The sequence below is a fragment of the Hypomesus transpacificus genome, chromosome 13 (genome assembly GCF_021917145.1).
Source record: "Hypomesus transpacificus isolate Combined female chromosome 13, fHypTra1, whole genome shotgun sequence".
NCBI classification, from domain to species: Eukaryota; Metazoa; Chordata; class Actinopteri; order Osmeriformes; family Osmeridae; genus Hypomesus; species Hypomesus transpacificus.
In genome coordinates, this window is record NC_061072.1 from 14,350,118 (window position 1) to 14,368,264 (window position 18,147).

General features: G+C 50.0%; 2 protein-coding genes across 3 annotated transcripts; one reads left to right on the plus strand and one right to left on the minus strand.

Moving 5' to 3' along the window:
* Positions 1–5,097: 5,097 nt before the first annotated feature.
* On the plus strand, positions 5,098–11,792 carry ppp2r2d (protein phosphatase 2, regulatory subunit B, delta). Its single transcript, XM_047033133.1, is given in 13 exon segments — positions 5,098–6,136; positions 6,482–6,556; positions 8,567–8,668; positions 8,819–8,983; positions 9,362–9,474; positions 9,765–9,942; positions 10,226–10,390; positions 10,738–10,757; positions 10,759–10,872; positions 10,874–10,909; positions 11,075–11,166; positions 11,385–11,493; positions 11,495–11,792. Coding segments are annotated over 13 exon segments (1,350 nt in total). The 5' UTR covers positions 5,098–6,129; the 3' UTR covers positions 11,669–11,792.
* Positions 11,793–11,976: 184 nt separating this feature from the next.
* Positions 11,977–17,371, minus strand: LOC124476102 (BCL2/adenovirus E1B 19 kDa protein-interacting protein 3-like). 2 transcript variants are annotated; one of them, XR_006957000.1, is made up of 7 exons: positions 16,895–17,371; positions 14,335–14,716; positions 14,081–14,159; positions 13,736–13,842; positions 13,439–13,588; positions 13,090–13,341; positions 11,977–13,025 (listed from the first exon to the last, which is right to left on the minus strand). XR_006957000.1 is itself a non-coding variant. In XM_047033114.1 (6 exons), the coding sequence occupies exons 1-6, from the start codon at positions 16,926–16,928 to the stop codon at positions 13,296–13,298; spliced, it is 798 nt and encodes a 265-aa protein (XP_046889070.1). In that variant the 5' UTR covers positions 16,929–17,371; the 3' UTR covers positions 11,977–13,295. The 2 variants fall into 2 exon arrangements, 1 of the variants encoding a protein (XP_046889070.1); XM_047033114.1 differs by having other exon boundaries at positions 11,977–13,341.
* Between the last annotated feature and the right edge of the window lie 776 nt (positions 17,372–18,147).

Genomic DNA, 18,147 nt, shown 5'->3' on the forward strand with positions numbered 1-18,147 from the left:
GCCAGACAGGTTTGACATTCCATTTCAATTTGTATACATTCCAAGTTTTCATTCAAAGTAGCACACAAATCGTGCCCGTGGAAATAGATTTGACTACACAAACCTGAACATTTATACCTTCATATCACAGGTTTGCCAAGACTTGAAGGGCATTTTTTTTAACGTGTCAATCCTGAAACAATGTACCTGAATGTTGTGCGTTTCTATACCAAGGAAGTACTAAGGCCAAGACGAGACGACCTTAAGAACGAATCCGTTTGAGCCTCGATGTTTCCACAGAGGTGAGTTTACCGCTAGGCTCTGAAGTCTCTATCTTTAGTAATGACTCTGCTCTCTGAGGCGAACACTGAGCCTCATCTGTCACTGCCTATGAGACAGGACACACACATGCACACACACACACACACATGCACACACACGCACATACACCTTCACTGTTTCTCTTTCTTCTGTCTCCGCAAGGCAGACAACACAAAAATCAACACAAAATAGGAAAATGCCACCTGTGAGAATGGCTTATTGATTTTTGATCATCCTTCCAATGACATTCTGCCTCTTTAAGTATCTGGGGAAATTCCACAAAGGCTTTTCATTTTCTAAATGTCATGATCGGATTCCAGTTTACAAGGGAATGTGATGCTGTTAATTTTCTAAGACATGGATAGACTGTTGGGTTGACTGAGTGCAGGGCTGTGTGTCATTAACCTGGACTGAGTAGAAGTGGGGATTCCATGACCCTTCCTGGGGGGATGTGGAAACACACTAATCTATCTGTAATTCCTGGAATCTCTTACATGTCTGTGTGTCTGTGGCCCAGTTATCTCATGAACCAGGCATTGTATGAAGTTACAAGTCGGCAGGTGTTTTATTCAGGAACAAAGAGCTTGCAGTGTGACAAAAAATTCTTAGGTGTTGCAATAACTCTGCCGCCGAACCTGCCACTTCCATGCAACGGTTGGAGACTCCAATTAAGTTTCTGCACTGTATGAAGTTGCAAGTCAGCAGGTGACTTGCTTAAGCCCCAAGGAGACCGGGTGACAGACAATTTCGAGTTGATTCACTTTCACAAAACAAGCACACCTCAGTGGTTTGTGAGGAACAACGACTTTCCGTCTGTCTCTCTGCTCATGCACGTCTCTCCATCCATCATTCCCGCTCCCTCTTTCCCTCTCCCTTTCTTGAGCTCTCTCTCGTTCTCTCTCCGTATTCACAGTCTTGTGGAAACCCAGTCTCCTCTCCCTCCTTCCGTGTCGGATGGAAACACCTGCTCACAGCCATCCAGCCAGTGCCACACTCAGAAACTGTTCCAGACACTGTTCTCCTGCCTTTGTCTGGCCAGGTCCCCATCAACAGGAGACTGGACTTGAATCAATCACTACCTTGCGGTCCATAGCACATAGTCTAGGCCCATCCAAATGCACCCAACAACAAACAATCACACATACCTAGATTTGCTGGCATTCATAAAGATGAATGCACAAGCAAGCACACGCGCCTGTTTGTACTTACAGCGGTGCTGAGTAATTGTGTGTTGTACGAAAGTGTTTGATTGTCTTCAAAGTGGATGGTGGATTGGGGAGGAGTGATGGTGTGCATGTGGGGGGGGGGGATGACTCTCCCTGGGCACTGCACATACACAAGCACAAACATAACATGCACAGTGACACACACACAAGCACAAACAATATTTACATGATAGACTCAGATTCAGCAAGACTCAGACTCAGAGAGACTCAGATAGTCAGATAGACTCTGAGAGACTCAGACTCAAAGAGATTCAGAGAGTCAGATGGACTCAGACTCAGATAGATTCAGATAGTCAGACAGACTTAGAATCAGAGAGACTCAGAGAGATTCAGAGAGTCAGATAGACTCAGACTCAAATAGATTCAGACTCCGAGAGACCCAGACTGAGATAGACTCAGAGAGACTCAGACTCAGAGAGACTCAGAGATATTCAAAGAGACTGAGAGAGGCAGAGTGACTCAGTAATGTCAGGGGGAGGTAACCGTGACTAGACATGGGATCCACTAAGACCAAACCCAGTGAAACAACCTGATCCACCTCACACAACCAGACTCCTGCCAATGATATTGATGACTGACAAACATCAAGCTGACGGGCCCAGACTCCCTCTATCCGCTCGGCATCCAATAATAATTGATCTTTCGAGGGGCCTGGGACCGTAGCCACGGCGATAGGCGTAGGAGGGGGATGATAATGATGTATCAGTTACGAGTCAGACTCGCTCACCTCTCGATGGCATTGAGGGAGGGAGGCGGGGGGGGGCGGGGGGGGAGTGGGAGGAGGTGATGAATGGCGGGGGTCGGGGGGAAGCGGAGGGGGAGGGAGGCTGGAGGGTCGATGGATACTAACGCTGATGTCTTGTTTCTCCTAAGGACCAGCTGTGGACTGGGGGAGGGGATCTCTCCCACGCTGTCAAATGGGTCTCCGGTTGGACCCTGGTGGTGAACGGCTTTCACGGACATGGGAAAAAAGACTAGGTTGAACTTTTTTAGAAATGTCGGGGTCAATCTAGGAAAAGTAATCAAATGTCAAGAGGAAGAAAGGTCATTACGGGGCAGTTTTTTTCTCCGCTGTTGAAAACAGGATTGGGTCATTTTTTTTCTCCTTAAGACTTCACAAAGGTTAAAGGTGGAAGTGAGCCGGCTCCTCCTATCCTCTCACACTGCACAGCTGCACCTTCACATAGACACAACGCAAGGACGGACATACAGACACCGGTCACTGGCTGATACTGGCCCTGGAACAGGGGGGATTTGATTCTACGCCACTGGATTTCATTAAAAGCATATCAAGGTTGGCCTCAGTGAAGGGGTCGGTTGCACGACAGGCTCGGACCTATTTCCTGTTGTTGTCAGTTGATTGACAGGTGAAGAGAAAACTCCTGGGTCGGTTCCATGGCCAGTTCTCTCATGACCGGGACATTTTGTCCAAGGCCATCTAATCACAGCCACCGAGCTTTGGAACCCTGGCTTCATCTGTCATGATGCTGCGTGTGAGACAGAGCTCTGGGGACAGGACGTAGGACTTCTGCTTCTGGACAGGAAGTAGAACTGACGCTTCTGGACCGAAACGGCCAGGCAGAGCATAATACTGCAGAGTCTGGGCTTCATCTGATACATGTGGATGCTGTCATGTCACATCATGTCACACACACACACGCATACACATATACACTCTCTTTCTCTCTCACACGCACACACACACAAATACACGCATTCACCTACAAAAAAACACACACACTGTCTCACACACTCACACACACACGCTGGCACAGTCAGACAGAACGAAACCAGTCAATGTAATACATGCCCTAATGCTCTGCCCAGTTCTTCTCCAGCTGTGTCCTGTTGGCAGACAGACACAGCCTTGTTGTTGGCTACATTGGTGGTATGCCTGAGGATTGTTCAGCCACTGGTAGTGCCAGACAGTGTGCCAGTCCCTAGCCTCACGTATGGTGTTACTGTTTTGTACCTGGCAAAAAATTTGTCATGCATACAGAAATGCAGTGTGCAATATCCATGTCTTTTTTTTTCCATGAACAATTTTCATGATTGTTTTCGTATTTGCAGGGGATGTGAGCACATGTCACATGAGGAATTGTTGAAGTGTGATGTTTCACCAGCGAAAGACTTCTAATTGAACTTTTTTGTGGCACGAGCCAGTCTCTCTGTGTCCGTCCCAGTTCTATTCTCACCACACCGGTCACAGAGTGCCAGCCTCCCAGGCAGGCCTCTGGGCTCTGGTTGTCTTCTCCAGGATTTCCTCTAGGACAATGAGGACAGGTGACTGACAAGTGAACCGCCGACAATGATTACAAAGTCTGACAGGAGCCGGACCCGACTCCAGCAACCCCCTCCTCCTCTCCTCCACCCTTTCCTTTTCTCCTCCACCCTCTCCTGTTTTCCTCCACCCTCTCCTGTTTTCCTCCACCTTCTCCTGTTTTCCTCCACCCTCTCTGCACCGCCCTCTCTCCTTTCCCCCTGAGAGCAAACCCTCCCTGCCTTACTGTCGCATTCTGGTGTCCCCGGACTGCATCCAGACCATCCAGGCTCCATACCCTCCCCTTCCCCCCAAGCTACCTCTCACCCAGGCCTGCAAGTGACTAAACCTATCTGCCCTCCTTGCCCCCCTGCCCGCCTGACTTCTCCTGCCCCCCCCCTCCCCTCCACACAGCTGCTCCACTCAGTCTCTCTTCCTCTTCCCCCAGCGGTCACGCTCCTCCATTCATCTACCTCTTACCCCTCCATCCTCACGTCTCACCATCTTTCTTATTCATTCTTATTCATATTTAAACCCCCACCCCCCCCCCCTCCACACCACCCCCCCAACCCCACCCCACCTCCCGTCCACCCCCTGCTGTCCACAGCCCCCACCTCTCCAATCACCTGGGGGAAGCCTCCGACCTGCTCCGCCTAACCCCCTAACCCTCCCATGGTCAGTGTGGTTTGTTCTCTGGCTAAAAGCCTGCCTCCGCTCCCCAATGAGGTTATCCAAGGTCTCTCAATATTGAGAGACACCCCCCCCCCCCCACCTCCCCCCCCCACACACACACAACAATGCCACTATCGGTGCAATCCCAGCATGTTACTAATGGAAACACATTTGGAAGAAAAGAGGGGTGAGGAGACAGAAGGAGAATGGGAGAGAGATCTTTTTTTTTTTTTAAGTTTGCGCAAGTCTTGTCTGAGGGAATCTTTTTCCAGATCGATTGGCAGGCAGGCAGACATCATCCATCTGCATTCATAAAAGCTTCTTTGCTGTCTTTCCTGGAACATTATTTTCATGCTCTGGGGCCATGTAGACGAGTCATTTACCTTCTGTTTCTGAGGTACCTTGCTAGTTTACATTGGTTTGAGATGCTCTGGTGCCATCCAGAGGCCAGTTTCTGTACTGTTGTGCTGTTGTCCCCAGATAAGGTCAGGAAAACTGTCTGCTCGAGAGAAAGAGAGAGATGAAGGTATGGAGACAGACAGAGAGAGAGAGAGAGAAAGACAGAGAGAGAGAGAGAGAGAGAGAGAGAGAGAGAGAGAGAGAGAGAGAGAGAGAGAGAGGAGAGAGGAGAGAGAGAGAGAGAGAGAGAGAGAGAGAGAGAGAGAGAGAGAGAGACTGTAAATAGAGAGACAGAGAGGGGCTTTGGCTTGAAATTTGGTCATTAAGTTGAATCACGTAGCAGACGCTGTCAAATGGCACTGCTTATGTTTAATTCTGCTGAAACGTACGACCAAAACACAAATGCAATGCTCAACACCAAAGTGTTCATTCAGAGAGCACTATAATCAACTTGTGTCTTGTTGCTGCAGTGCCTTTCATCATGGTCGCAAGAAGCTAGTATTACTGTAAGTGAAACTGAGGTGTCGATTCACTAAAAGCTTTCATATGATTTTCTTGAAGAGAAAATTGTTGCCTTGTCCTGGGTAATGCTGCTAGTCTGGGGTGGAACAAAACCCTGGAAGGCAGACTCTGTAATCATGATAATCACCTCTGATTGGATGGACATGTCTATTGATGCACAGAATTAATTGACATTTGCATATAGTCTAGTAGTGTAGTTTCATAATAATCCAATAGTAGTACTATTAGTAGTAGTAGCAGCAAAAATAGTCTGATGGTATAGATAGATGAGTTTTACAGATCACATAGACTTGATTGTAGTAGATTAAAATGTGTTTTCTTCCTTTCTTTTTTTATTTTGTCCCTTTGGTTTTATTTAGCCCAGCAAATTCTATTTTTAGTTTGTCAACGCATTCCGTCGCCAGGGGGAGTTCTAGCGCTTCCCACGGATAAATACAACGCTTCTCCTTTTTCCCACGCTGCTGGAGTTGACAGCGATCCAGAGGCCGAAGCTGCGCAGAAGTGGCGCAGTTCTTGTACCCTCGAGTAGCTTGACTAGACCTTTGAGGCGTCCAAATGACGTCACGTGTCATGTCGACTGTCAATGTGCGCCATTTTGGATAGAAAAAATCACGGGCATTTCTGGAAGCCCTTATTCACGAGTCTAATCACTGTTTCACTGTAGTAGCCTGCACTGAATATCAATCTTATCAATTCAGATTGCGCTCGGAAGACCTCCCACAGACGCCAGTTCTGTTGCAGAAAGTGGCAATGGCAGGTAAGACAGGAAACTTTGTAGGCGGGGGGCCCTGCACTGCCCCCCTAAGCATCAGAGCGGCCTAATAGCAAGATTTCTATTTAGCAAGCAAGCTAAGATAGCTTACGCTATCCAGCTATCCTCTGACCAATGACAGCTAGCAAGCAATGCTAGCGTTTCTGGCTAACTGACAGCTAAGCGCAATGTTAGTTAAATTGAGCAGCTAGGGAGAGTTCCCTCCTTGCTGCCGTTTTTGAAGCTTGTGTATTGAGCTGGTGCTCACTCATCTGCGGAAAGTCTTAATGGACTGATCGCTATTTAACCATCTCCTATTTCAACTGCTAATTATTGCCATGTTTTCCTTAGGTGTCGGAGGAGGGAACGATTTCCAATGGTGCTTCTCCCAAGTCAAGGGAGCCATAGACGAGGATGTGGCCGAAGGTAAGTGCCGATAGTGCTACTAGCTGGTTATCTGGCAAACGTGAAACCGCTATAATTTCTGTTCAATCACTTGTAATGGTGAAACGTGTTTCAGTTTACACAACAAAAGTTGTTTATCTAGCACATCAAACATATAAATCCGTATTGATCATATCGCCAAAACGGTAGCTACAGGAACTAGTAATACTTTGGTTACAATCATGCAGTGAAATGTCAAAGGTATTGCTTAGTGTTTTGTCAACATTCATGGAATGCTGTACCACGCACCTCCAGGTGGTCTATGACGACCCCCCCCCCCCCCCCGCTGTTCAGTAATTATACTAATCCTGTATTTGCATCAACACTGTTAAAGGCAGTTGGCTTTTCGGTTGTCGTGTGTGTGTGTGTCATGAGACAGACACAGAGAGGTATATACTTTTGAGGGAGAACGAAATCGTTTGTGATTAAGGTCAAGAACAACTACTGTAGTCAGATGGCACCAGTTATGCCTGGTTCTTGCCATCATATTGAATGCAGTTTCTAATGATACTCAAGTCTGAAAAGCTCTTTGCAGCTCCCTTAGCTGGTGGATACAACCCAGCAGATTTATGAATGGAGTCCTTTCTGTCTTGTCCTCCCTATGCTTCCTCTTCTTCCTCTGCTACCTCTCCCGTCTGTCCCTCTCTCTCATACATCCCTCTTTTCCCACCCTCCTTTTCCCAGATGTCTTCCCTTCTTCTCTTCCTCAGCCCCTGTCTTTCCTGCCTCTAAGGGCATTGTCACATGTTGCCTTCCTTCACGTGCTGCACGTCAGGTGACTGGACAGGTGCAATGCATGTTGGGTGATTGACCGGTCTGTTATATGCTGGGTAATTGGACCAACCTTACACGTTGTGAAACTGTTTAGATCCGGTCAAAGCCAGTGTGGATTCTTTCCCATTTAACTGGAAGGCTATGGAAGTGAAGCCATCACTCTGGGTTGAACGTGGTCGTAAAGACACACCTAACCCTACATTCATACATGCTGAGCTTAGCTCAAGGTAAGCAGAGACTTGTGTGTCAGACACTGTTGTGTTAGGTTGAACTTGACCGATTTGAAACCTGCAAGCCTTGTTCGAGTTCCTGCCGTTCCTCCAAGCCCTGCTCCGAGGGTCGTCCCGCCCACAGCTGTGCCCAGCATGTGCTGGTGTAGATCAGCCAATCGCAGAGCTCTGCTAGAGGCGCGGCTGTGGTGTGTCGCACGCTGGGACAGGAAGGATGCTGCTCTGTGGGGCATGCTGGGAGGGTTGCCGTGGTGAGGTGCACGCTGGCAAAGCGGCTGCTGTTAGGCTGTGTGGCCAGCGGTTTGTTTTGGACGGAGCATAGCTGTGGCGCTCGGAAGCGACGGTCGCCTGGAGTACGTTGAGCTTCTCGGGAGAAGATTCTGACCGGCTTTCTCCGAACACTGGAACTCAGTGGGAGTTGTCTGAGGGAGGAGAGAGGAGGGTCAGGCCTCTCCACAGTGGCGCTTTACCAACACAAGCAGCCGTCACCTTGACCACCAGGAACCACAAAGTTTTTTGACCCAATGGAGGCTACTTCAGTGGCCCCCCAGCCAATGAGGAACCCCGTTGCTGAGACCTCTGCACTCAGGTGCCCTCCCTCTCCTGTACTTTAACTGGTCCTACCTCTCAGAGCAGGCGATGGGGGGTCTCAGCAAACAAACAGCAGGGCTCGCCTGCGCACAGCACACTGATAAATAAGTCATACACATGCTGGGCTAAATGCTAGCGTTAAATACCCATGAGGACATGGAGATTGTGTGTGTGTGTGTGTGTGTGTGTGAGTATCAGGGGGAACAGTGGGTGATTAGAGTGGCGTTTATGTTCTGCCGAAAGTGCAAAGTATTTCTCAGGCTAGTCCCTGTACACCAGTCTGACCAATCCCAGGCCACCCGACTGAGAGCCTTGGGTCCACGACGTTGCAGTGTCCCTGACCCCCCGTATTCCCGATGGGTTCTCAATATGTTCTCCATGTGTTCTTGTGTTCTAGCGGACATCATCTCGACGGTGGAGTTCAACTACACGGGCGAGCTGCTGGCCACGGGGGATAAGGGGGGCCGTGTGGTGATCTTCCAGAGGGAGCAAGAGGTCAGCCTACTTCCTGTACTCAAAGAGCATCACTTCCTGTTGACGGCTGTTACTCTGCGCTCCAACTCAAAAGACCTCTTTGTGTCGTGTTGCCGTTCGCCGTCTCGGGGGGACGCCCCCCTCCCTCACGATGTCCTCTCTCCTCCCCGCAGAGTAAAAAACCGTCCTCATTCACGAGGCGAGTACAACGTGTACAGCACCTTCCAGAGCCACGAGCCCGAGTTCGACTACCTGAAGAGCTTAGAGATCGAGGAGAAGATCAACAAGATCAGATGGCTCCCCCAACAGAACGCCGCCCACTTCCTGCTCTCCACCAACGGTGAGAAGCCACGCGGCCGGCCCCGGCTTCCTGTCACACGGCCGGGACTCGACTGTGGCCGTGCACACGCACACACACACACACACAGTGTCCCGACAGGCTGTCACATCAACAGGCTGTCACACACCCCAACTCCTGTCAGTCTCAAACGTAGGCCTTTTGGTGTCAACACACCGCAGGCTGTCATTGATATCGACCGCCGCCTCATCACTCCACTGTCGTGATGCTGAGGGCTTTACACCGGAGTGGAGTAGATAGTCTCTCTCACACACACACACACACACACACTTGTTGCTGCACCGTCGTGTAGCTGAGGCCTGTACCCGGGGTGGCGTCGAGCGTCCCATGCTAGCGGAGTGACGGTGGTTATCTTGACAGACAAAACCATCAAGCTGTGGAAGATCAGCGAGCGAGACAAGAGGGCCGAGGGCTCCAACCTGAAGGACGAGGACGGGAGGATGAGGGACCCTTTTAGGATTACCTCCTTACGGGTCAGTGTGTGTGTGTGTGTGTGTGTGCGTACCTGTCTGTCTGTGTCTGTGTGTGTGTGTGTGTGTGTGGTGCGTTATGCTGATGTATTATGCATAGACTGTATGTGTGTAGGTGGTGGGGGGGGGGGGGGGGGGGGGGTGTTGAATGTGTAACGGTACAAATGCAAAGGGGTGTTATGCGTGTAATATGAAAAGTGCGTTGTACGGTGCCGTGCTAACGTGGCCGTTTAATTGTCTGCCGATGTTGCTGTAATGTTCCCGTAACGTTGCTGTAACGTGGTTCTCTTCAGGTGCCTGTGCTCATGCCCATGGACCTGATGGTGGAAGCTAGCCCTCGGAGGATATTCGCCAACGCACACACATATCACATCAACTCCATCTCAGTAAATAGTGACCACGAAACATACCTGTCGGCAGACGACCTCAGAATCAATCTATGGCATTTAGAAATCACAGATAGGAGTTTTAGTATCCTTCAACCATGGGAAAGGATGACCGAGAACACAGATTGTGTGTGTGTGGTGCATACAAGAGTGTGTGCGAACAAGGAGGAGAGCGCGTGTTTGTGTAAGTGTGTCAGTGCCCATGAGAGACAGACAAAGTACACGTGTGTGTGTGTGAGTGTGAGAGAGCGAACAAGCTACTGTGTGTGTGTGTGTGAGTGTGTGTGAGTGTGAGAGAGAGCGCGCGCGCGAACAAGCGCGGTCTTCGCCCCTCGCCCCTGTTGGCCTCCTTGACCCCCCCTCCCCAGACATCGTGGACATCAAGCCAGCCAACATGGAGGAGCTGACGGAGGTGATCACGGCCGCAGAGTTCCACCCGCAGCACTGCCACACGCTGGCCTACAGCAGCAGCAAGGGCACCATCCGCCTCTGCGACATGAGGGCCGCCGCCCTCTGCGACAACCACAGCAAATGTGAGGCGTCGCACACCGTAGCCCGGGACTCTTATGTTCACCCTTCGCTTCATTACGGTCTATCTTGTGCTCTGCTGGCTCGGTCTGTCTGTGCTCTACTGGTTCCGTCTGTGTTGTGTGTCTCTCTCTGGTGCTGTCCGCTGGCGGTTGTTTAGTAAACAATCTCTTGTTTCCACTGTCAGCAGAGTCCTCCCCGTTGCTGACGCATATCTTGACGCTGTCGCTGTACCGAAAGCTAGCAGAACAAACACTCCTACCTCACCTAGTAGAGGGCAGAGTGGACACACTAGTAACTGCTGATCTCATGGGTGTGTGTGTGTGTGTGTGCGTGCGTGCGTGTGTGCCAGTCTTTGAGGAGCCCGAGGACCCCCAGCAGCAGGTCGTTCTTCTCTGAGATCATCTCGTCAATCTCCGATGTCAAGTTCAGCCACAGCGGGCGCTACATGATGACCCGGGACTACCTGTCAGTCAAGGTGTGGGACCCTCAACATGGAGAACCGGCCTGTCGAAACCTACCAGGTACCTTGTCTGTGAAACACGTGTGTGTCTGTAAGTGGAGTGTGTGTGTGTTACAGAAACTGGGTAAGCAAGTGTGTGTGTGTGCACGCTCTTGTGTGTGTCTGTAAGGGGGGCGTGCATGTGTGTGTGTGTGACAGAGTCATCAGCTGATCTCCTCTCCTGCAGGTGCACGAGTACCTGCGCAGCAAGCTGTGCTCGCTGTACGAGAACGACTGCATCTTCGACAAGTTTGAATGCTGCTGGAACGGCTCCGACAGGTGAAACCCTGACTCCTCCCTCTCCCTCTAGCCCCTCCCCTCTTCATCTAGCTCCTCCTTCTGGTTCCAACTCCTCCCCCCCCCCCCCCATTCATGTAACCCCTCCCCACTGCTAACTCCTCCCCCTCCCTGTTTGTCCACGTCATAAGCATATACCTCCTCCATCAGCCAATCCGCTTCTGGTTGTAACCCCCCCCCCTTGCTCCCGTCTCCTCCAGTGCCATCATGACGGGCTCGTACAACAACTTCTTCCGGATGTTCGACCGGCACGTCCCCGCCGCGACGTGACCCTGAGAGGCGTCGCGGGAGAACAGCAAGCCGCGCGCCCGTGCTCAAGCCCCGCAAGGTGTGCAGCGGCGGCAAGCGGAAGAAGGACGAGATCAGCGTGGACAGCCTGGACTTCAACAGGAAGATCCTGCACACCGCCTGGCACCCCAAGGAGAACGTCATCGCCGTGGCAGCCACCAACAACCTCTACATATTCCAGGACAAGATCAACTAAGCCCCCCGGGGGGGACCCCCCCTCTTGTTCTCTTCCAATCTCCCCTGGAACAACCCCCCCTCTCCCCCCCCTCTCTCCCCCAGGGCCCCACCACCCTCCACCCAGTCTCCCGACCCCCTCCACCCCGCCCAATGCCCGACCCCCCCCCCCCCCCCCCCCCCCCCCCCCCCCCAACCACTGTACCATGGACGGACAGAAATGTGTACTTGCATAGTTAAGTCTAGTCGTTATCTCTGTCTAAAGAAGCAAACGGCCTCGTTGCCCTCCGGGCCTGTTTGCGAACGTGTCGACAGTTATTTATTCTGAGCCTTTTTTTGTTTGTTTGTTTTGTTTTGTTTATTTGTTTTTCTCGATGATTTGACGACCAAAATGATGGAACCTGGGTGCGGCAGGTGAGAGGGCTCTCCTCCAGAATGTGAAGCCTGGGCCTGTGAAGAGCAGCAGCAGATGGCGATGATGATGACGACGACGATGATGCCTGATAACATTCCTCCCGTGGCTTGGCGAGGTGGCCTCTGGCGCCCCCTGTCTGGTCTTCTCAGCACTTACAACCGGTCTGACCAGTGGACAGTTGGTTCTTTTTTTCTTTTTTTTTCTCCTTTTTTCTCATGCATAATAACATTTACTCACTGACTGTATCTATATAACCGCACCGTCTGGTGTCAACCACTTAATAAAAGTAACAAAAACGACATGAGGAGGTGTCGTTTCTCTATTCGGGCTTCCGTGTGGGGGTGTGTAGCCCTGGACAAAGACCTGACGCGAGGATACTTTCACAAAGTTTATTCATCACATTAAAATGCCTTTTATTTGTACAAAACCACGTTTTTCAAATCCAACCACTTGTGATGCGCTGATGTGTTTATAGAAGACCAGTTGACATGCAAGGAGAGTAGACAGCAGCTACCATCAGTCTTAACCTCTCTCTCTCCCCCCTCTCTTTCCCCCCCCGCTCTTGTGTGCATCCTCGAGGGCTCATTCAACATTATCTACAGATACAGAATACATAACGGTACACATACGGTGTATATATTAATGACGTCCTCCGACACATTTGTGGTTCTGCAGCTGTTTTGAGCTTTCCACTCTGAAACGGATAAGGCTCTTCGGGTCTTGGCTTCAGCCCAGCTCCCTCCTCAACTCCCGGACACCGTTCTCCATCCCACCTCACTGGCAGAACCAACTCACATCCCATCATGCACTTGTCTCATGTTTCCCTCATTTCCTCTTCCATCTCACACACCTGAGACCTGAGCCCCAGTCAAACGATAAACCAGTCAGCCAGCATGCCAGACAATGAGTCAGTAAACCAGTCAGTCAGTAAGCCAGATTGTCAATCAGCAGGTCAGATGGTAAACTAGTCAGTCAGTAAACCAGTCAGTCAGTGAGCCAGATTGTCAGTCTGTAGGTCAGATGGTAAAATAGTCAGTCAGTGAGCCAGATGGTAAACCAGTCAGACAGTGATGGACAGCAGCAGACAGTAGGAACAATCCCAGCAGGACAGAAACAGGTCACAGGACGGAAGCACCTATGCATCTAGGAAGCATCACTTGGAGCCCAGCAGCGGTGATGATGATGACGGTGGTGAGGAAGGTGACCACGACGGTTCCTCCCATCAGTATCAGATTCAGAAGGAGCTGGAGGGAGGGGACAGTCGCCTGCCAATGTACACCCTGGGAAGACAGCCCAAATCAAGGTCAAACACACACACACATTATGGGGGGAGGCAGGGAAATCGGGGGGAGGCAGGGGGGGTCTCACTGGGCTCACCCCAGGCCGATGGCGAGGACGTGAGACAGGAGCAGGGAGGGCAGGAAGACCTTGACAAAGTCTGCTGAGAAGATCCCTCCTTTCTTCATCACACGCGTGTTCCTGATGCTCAGGGGCGTGGCACGTTTAGGATGCTTCAACAGGAACTCTCTGGACACAGTACACCCAGAGACACACACACACACACACACACAGTCCACAGCACACACACAGGGTAAAGATTTAAACCCACTCACACAACTGACAACACACTGGGCACCATGCACGAGAAGTTGTTTATTACTAAGCGACACTGACTTGGGTGGGAGATTCTCTGGTCGGCTGGACCAATCCCAGATCCAGTCTGCGTTCTTCTTCATCAGATTCTCCACCTCACGCCTTCGGTCCAAGTAGTCTTCCTCAGACTGGAGCAGAAACACACCTGTTTAGAAGCAATCGAACTCCGAAAATTCTCTCAGCCTGGGTGTGTGGTGTGTGTGTGTGTGTGTGTGTGTGCGTGTCTGTATGTGTGTATGGGAAGGAGGGAGCAGCTCAGTGGTACAGCATTTGACAGGTCACAGGTTCAAATCCCCCCTGTACTGCTTGCCGCTCGGGATAAAAGTATCTTCTAAATAAATAGATTAGTATTATTATCATGTTTACCTGTGAGCTATTTTTCTCAGCAGAACTAGGCACCTCAGAGCCACGACGCAGGTGCAAAGGAGTCTGGGATCTTGGTGGACTGTTCATACATACATACATACATACATACATACATACATACATACTGGAACTTTCAGTAAATATACACACACAGGCCCACATTTCAATTTATCGAGGTACTGACCAGTATATACACATATAAATACACAGGCCTCTAAATCAAGATATTGAGGCAGTTTTAAGAGATACTGTACCTGTCACACGGCACACTGCCCCTGGAGCTGCTCCGGCCAGACTCGTGCTGGGCTTCCAGCAACATCTTCTCCAGGTCCAGACCCTGGCTAGCAGCCTGGGTACCAGCCTGGGTATCAGCCTGGTCCAACCCTGGAACCTGCTCTCCTCCCTGGATAGACCCAGAATCGTTGTCCCTGTCCAGTGTCAGGATAGACCCAGATGCTGGCTCCCCATCCAGGGGCGAACTAGGGACCCTCTCATCTGTTTCAGCAGACCCGGCGATGAGCTCATCTCCCTGGGTAGACTCTGGAGCATCCTCCTTCTCTGCCTCCTGGCTGTTGGATGGTTGTGTTGCGGCGTCCCCTGCAGGGCTGCCGTTGAAGTGCAGCTCCACCCAGGAGCCTGCGGAGAGATGGGGAAGACACAGACTGGACAGTTAGGGCTCCACTCTGACCAGAGCAAAAAGCAGGTAGACAGACAGGCAGACAGACAGTGAGACAGACAGGTAGACAGACAGGTAGACAGACAGGTAGACAGGCAGGTCGTCACAAAGAGAGAGGTAAAAGAGACAGAGAGAGAGCCAGGTAGGAAAGTGGATAGTCAGACATGCATGTAAACAAACAGTCCCATATGAATCTGCCCGAACCCAGTATTATAGACCATGCAACCGGGAGGCCACAGGTGGTGAGAATCAGTGACCGCACCTCATCCGTATTGATCACCAACACAGCCACCCCACAGGGCTGTGCTCAGCCCTCTCCTGTTCTCCTTGTTCACTCACAATTGTGTGGCAACGCACAGCTCCAACCTCCTTGTTAAGTTTGCTGACGACACAACCATCGTGGGCCTCATCTCTGACAGTGACGAGTCAGCCTACAGAGAGGAGGTTGACACCCTGACATCATGGTGTCAGGACAACAACCTCTCTCTTAACATCAGCAACAAGATGATTGTGGACTATAGGAGGCGGCAGGAGGAGGAGCATGCACCCCTATTCATCAATGGATCGGAAGTGGAGAAGGTCAGCTGCTTCCAGTTCCTCGGGGTGAACATCAGCAATGACCTCACCCGGTCTGTTCACACGGACAAGGTGGTCAAAGCGGCCCGTAAGCGCCTCTTCTTCCTGAGGAGACTGAAGAAGTTTGGTATGGACTCAGTCATCCTCACTAACTTTTACAGATGCACTATAGAGAGCATTCTGACTGGTTGTATTACAGTGTGGTATGGGAGCTGCACAGACAGGGACCGCAAGGCCCTACGAAGTGTGGTACGTTCTGCTGAGTTCATCATCGGCAGGAAGCTCCCAGCCCTACAGGACATCTACCACACACGTTGCCTAAGGAAAGCTGGCAAGATTCTAAGAGACTGTTTCCACCCATCCTTCAGTCTCTTTACCCCGTTGCCTTCTGGCAGGCGTTACCGCAGCATCCGGTCGCGCACACGCAGACTGGACAACAGTTTCTACCCAAGGGCCATCAGGCTTCTGAATGGACACTGATATGGACATTGATTTACTGCACACTAGTCACTTATACTCTGTCACTTTCAGCTACTGGTTGCACTATCAGTAACATTGCACTACTGTACCTCACTATACCTCGCCACCAGGCTCCTGTATGGTCATTGACTTAGTCACTGATCTGCAAATTTGCACTATTGTACTGTACTCCACTTAGGTTACAATAGGTTATAGGGTTGAAATAGGTTTTATGTGCATTTAGGGTTAGTATAGTGTATTACTTAGTTATCTGTAATTTAGGAAGTTTTAGTATTAGGGTTATTATAGTCAATTATTTATTGCTATCTGTATATTTAGGAAGTTTCACTTATTTAAGCTCAGCATAGATGTAAATTATGTTCCGTGTACTTATGTTATGCCAGGTGCTTGCGTTGTCTTGTCTTAATAATTTAAGTGCCGAGTCTAACCTTGTGTTGTTCTGTGTACCTGACAAATAAAAGACTTGAACTTGAACCTTATCTTGTCAGTACGACACGTTTGTGTGAGTGTGTGTATGTGTGTGTGTGTGTGTGTGTGTGTGTGTGTGTGTGTGTCTGTGTGTGTGTGTGTGTGTCTGTGTGCAAATTCTTTAAATAGCAACTGACCAAGCTTGGTCTCTGTTCTAAGAAATTTATTTTTTCATGCAGTGAGAGTGTCTGTCCAATGAGAGAACAGACTGCTTGGTCCCCTCCCCCTGTTGTGTTGCATAATCCACCGAGCAGGAGCGCGGTTCGAAGCTAGTCTGGTCTCCTTATCATACCTGGAACGCTATAAATATTTCACAACACAATGGGGAACATGCGTTTCGAGTTGACGGACCAAGGTCATGCTGTATAGTGCAACGCGGCACCCTAGATCATTTGTTGTTAAGACAGACTGGGCAGCCTGACGTGGGACCCATTTCAGAACACACTGGGTACAATCACCTACTAGGACAACCGCGCTGTCACGTGAAAGTAGCTTTCCTAAGGTCTTGATTAGATAATACTGCATTTATGCTACAATGATACTATAATAATAGTACGCCATGACCCAAAACACCATCTATCATAACCGACTACAAATACAACATTGAGACTTACCCTGTAAATTATCCTCGCCACTTCTCTCCGACATGATCAGAGACGTAAACAACTAGAGATGGAGACCCACCCGCTAATGATCTGGGTCCAAATGTGTGAGAGGATAAAGAGCACCGATTCATGTATAGGGTAACAATTGGAATCCAAAATGTGTCGTTCCTCCCTGTTTTAGTTCTATTCCTAATGGCGGACGGATAGTCCGCACTGTCGGCTATGTAAATTAAACACAAGGAAAAGGTTTGCTTCAACAATAATCACGAGATACACTTTACGCAGACCAACACCGTGATTTCTGAATCAGTCAGTGACGCGCTAGGAGCTGTTGACCTAAAGTAACGTTGCACGTGATTGGTCCAGTGCGATGCAGCTAAACAAAACATGAGCACGCTGTCCTCCGGTTGCAGTGTTGAAGCCTTTACGCCCGACCGTCTTGCTCAACGTAGAAACGAGCAGTCGCTTTTAGTCTACTGCCCCTCCCTTACTGGCATTTCACCCATACAGCTGGTGTCGCAAGCCTGACGTTGTCATACTCATAATTCTAGTCAGAATATGAGTCTGAAAACTCCGTTGGGCTGTGACTACGGGGTGTGTTTCAACCGAACTCGTAAAACAAATTCTCTTTGCTCAATTGGATAGCCCTACAACCAATCAGAGCAACGTAATATGTTGTTTGTTGAAAACGAATTCAACACAAGCGCTGACGTTGTTAATTACGTTACTGTTGATCATCTGTCCATCATCGTATAAAGCCCGCCCTGGCAATTTAATTGGTTCGCCCAGATTCTGGTTTTCTGTGGTTGGTCCCCAATACGAGACCCTCCAGACCCAACTTCCCGACCAAATTTTTTTGGGGGCGGGCAGAAGTTGAGCTGGTAGCCAGGCTACCCCAGACCCAACTTCCCGACCAATTTATTTTGTGGGCGGGGCTAAATTGGGCTGGCAGCCAGGCTAGGTGTCGCACTGAAGAACATCAAACGGGAACGGCAATGGAAATATTTTAACTGGTGTTATAGGCTACACAGCGTCAGTCTGTATGACTGCCATCACTACCGTGTAAACATTTCATCCAAGTGGCCAAACTCTCGCCGCGCAAGCAAATGTACAAAAATGTACATTAACGGCGGGGGACGGAGCTTTCTCCAGCGGGGGACCTCAAAGGCGAACGGAGGAGCAGACTGCCTGGTGACATGCAGGCACTAGGCTTTTTTTTGTTTTGTTGAAAATGTACAAACCATATATTGCCACATCGATAC

Bases quoted from the DNA above. Each gene is read 5' to 3' on its own strand.
- LOC124476102 (XM_047033114.1), bottom strand. From the start codon at position 16,928: ATGTCGGAGAGAAGTGGCGAGGATAATTTACAGG. The intron at 14,717-16,894 runs GTAAGTCTCAAT...ATCTCTCCGCAG, and splicing joins TGGCGAGGATAATTTACAGG to GCTCCTGGGTGGAGCTGCAC. The intron at 13,589-13,735 runs GTCAGTGTCGCT...TACTGTGTCCAG, and splicing joins CCAGAGAATCTCCCACCCAA to AGAGTTCCTGTTGAAGCATC.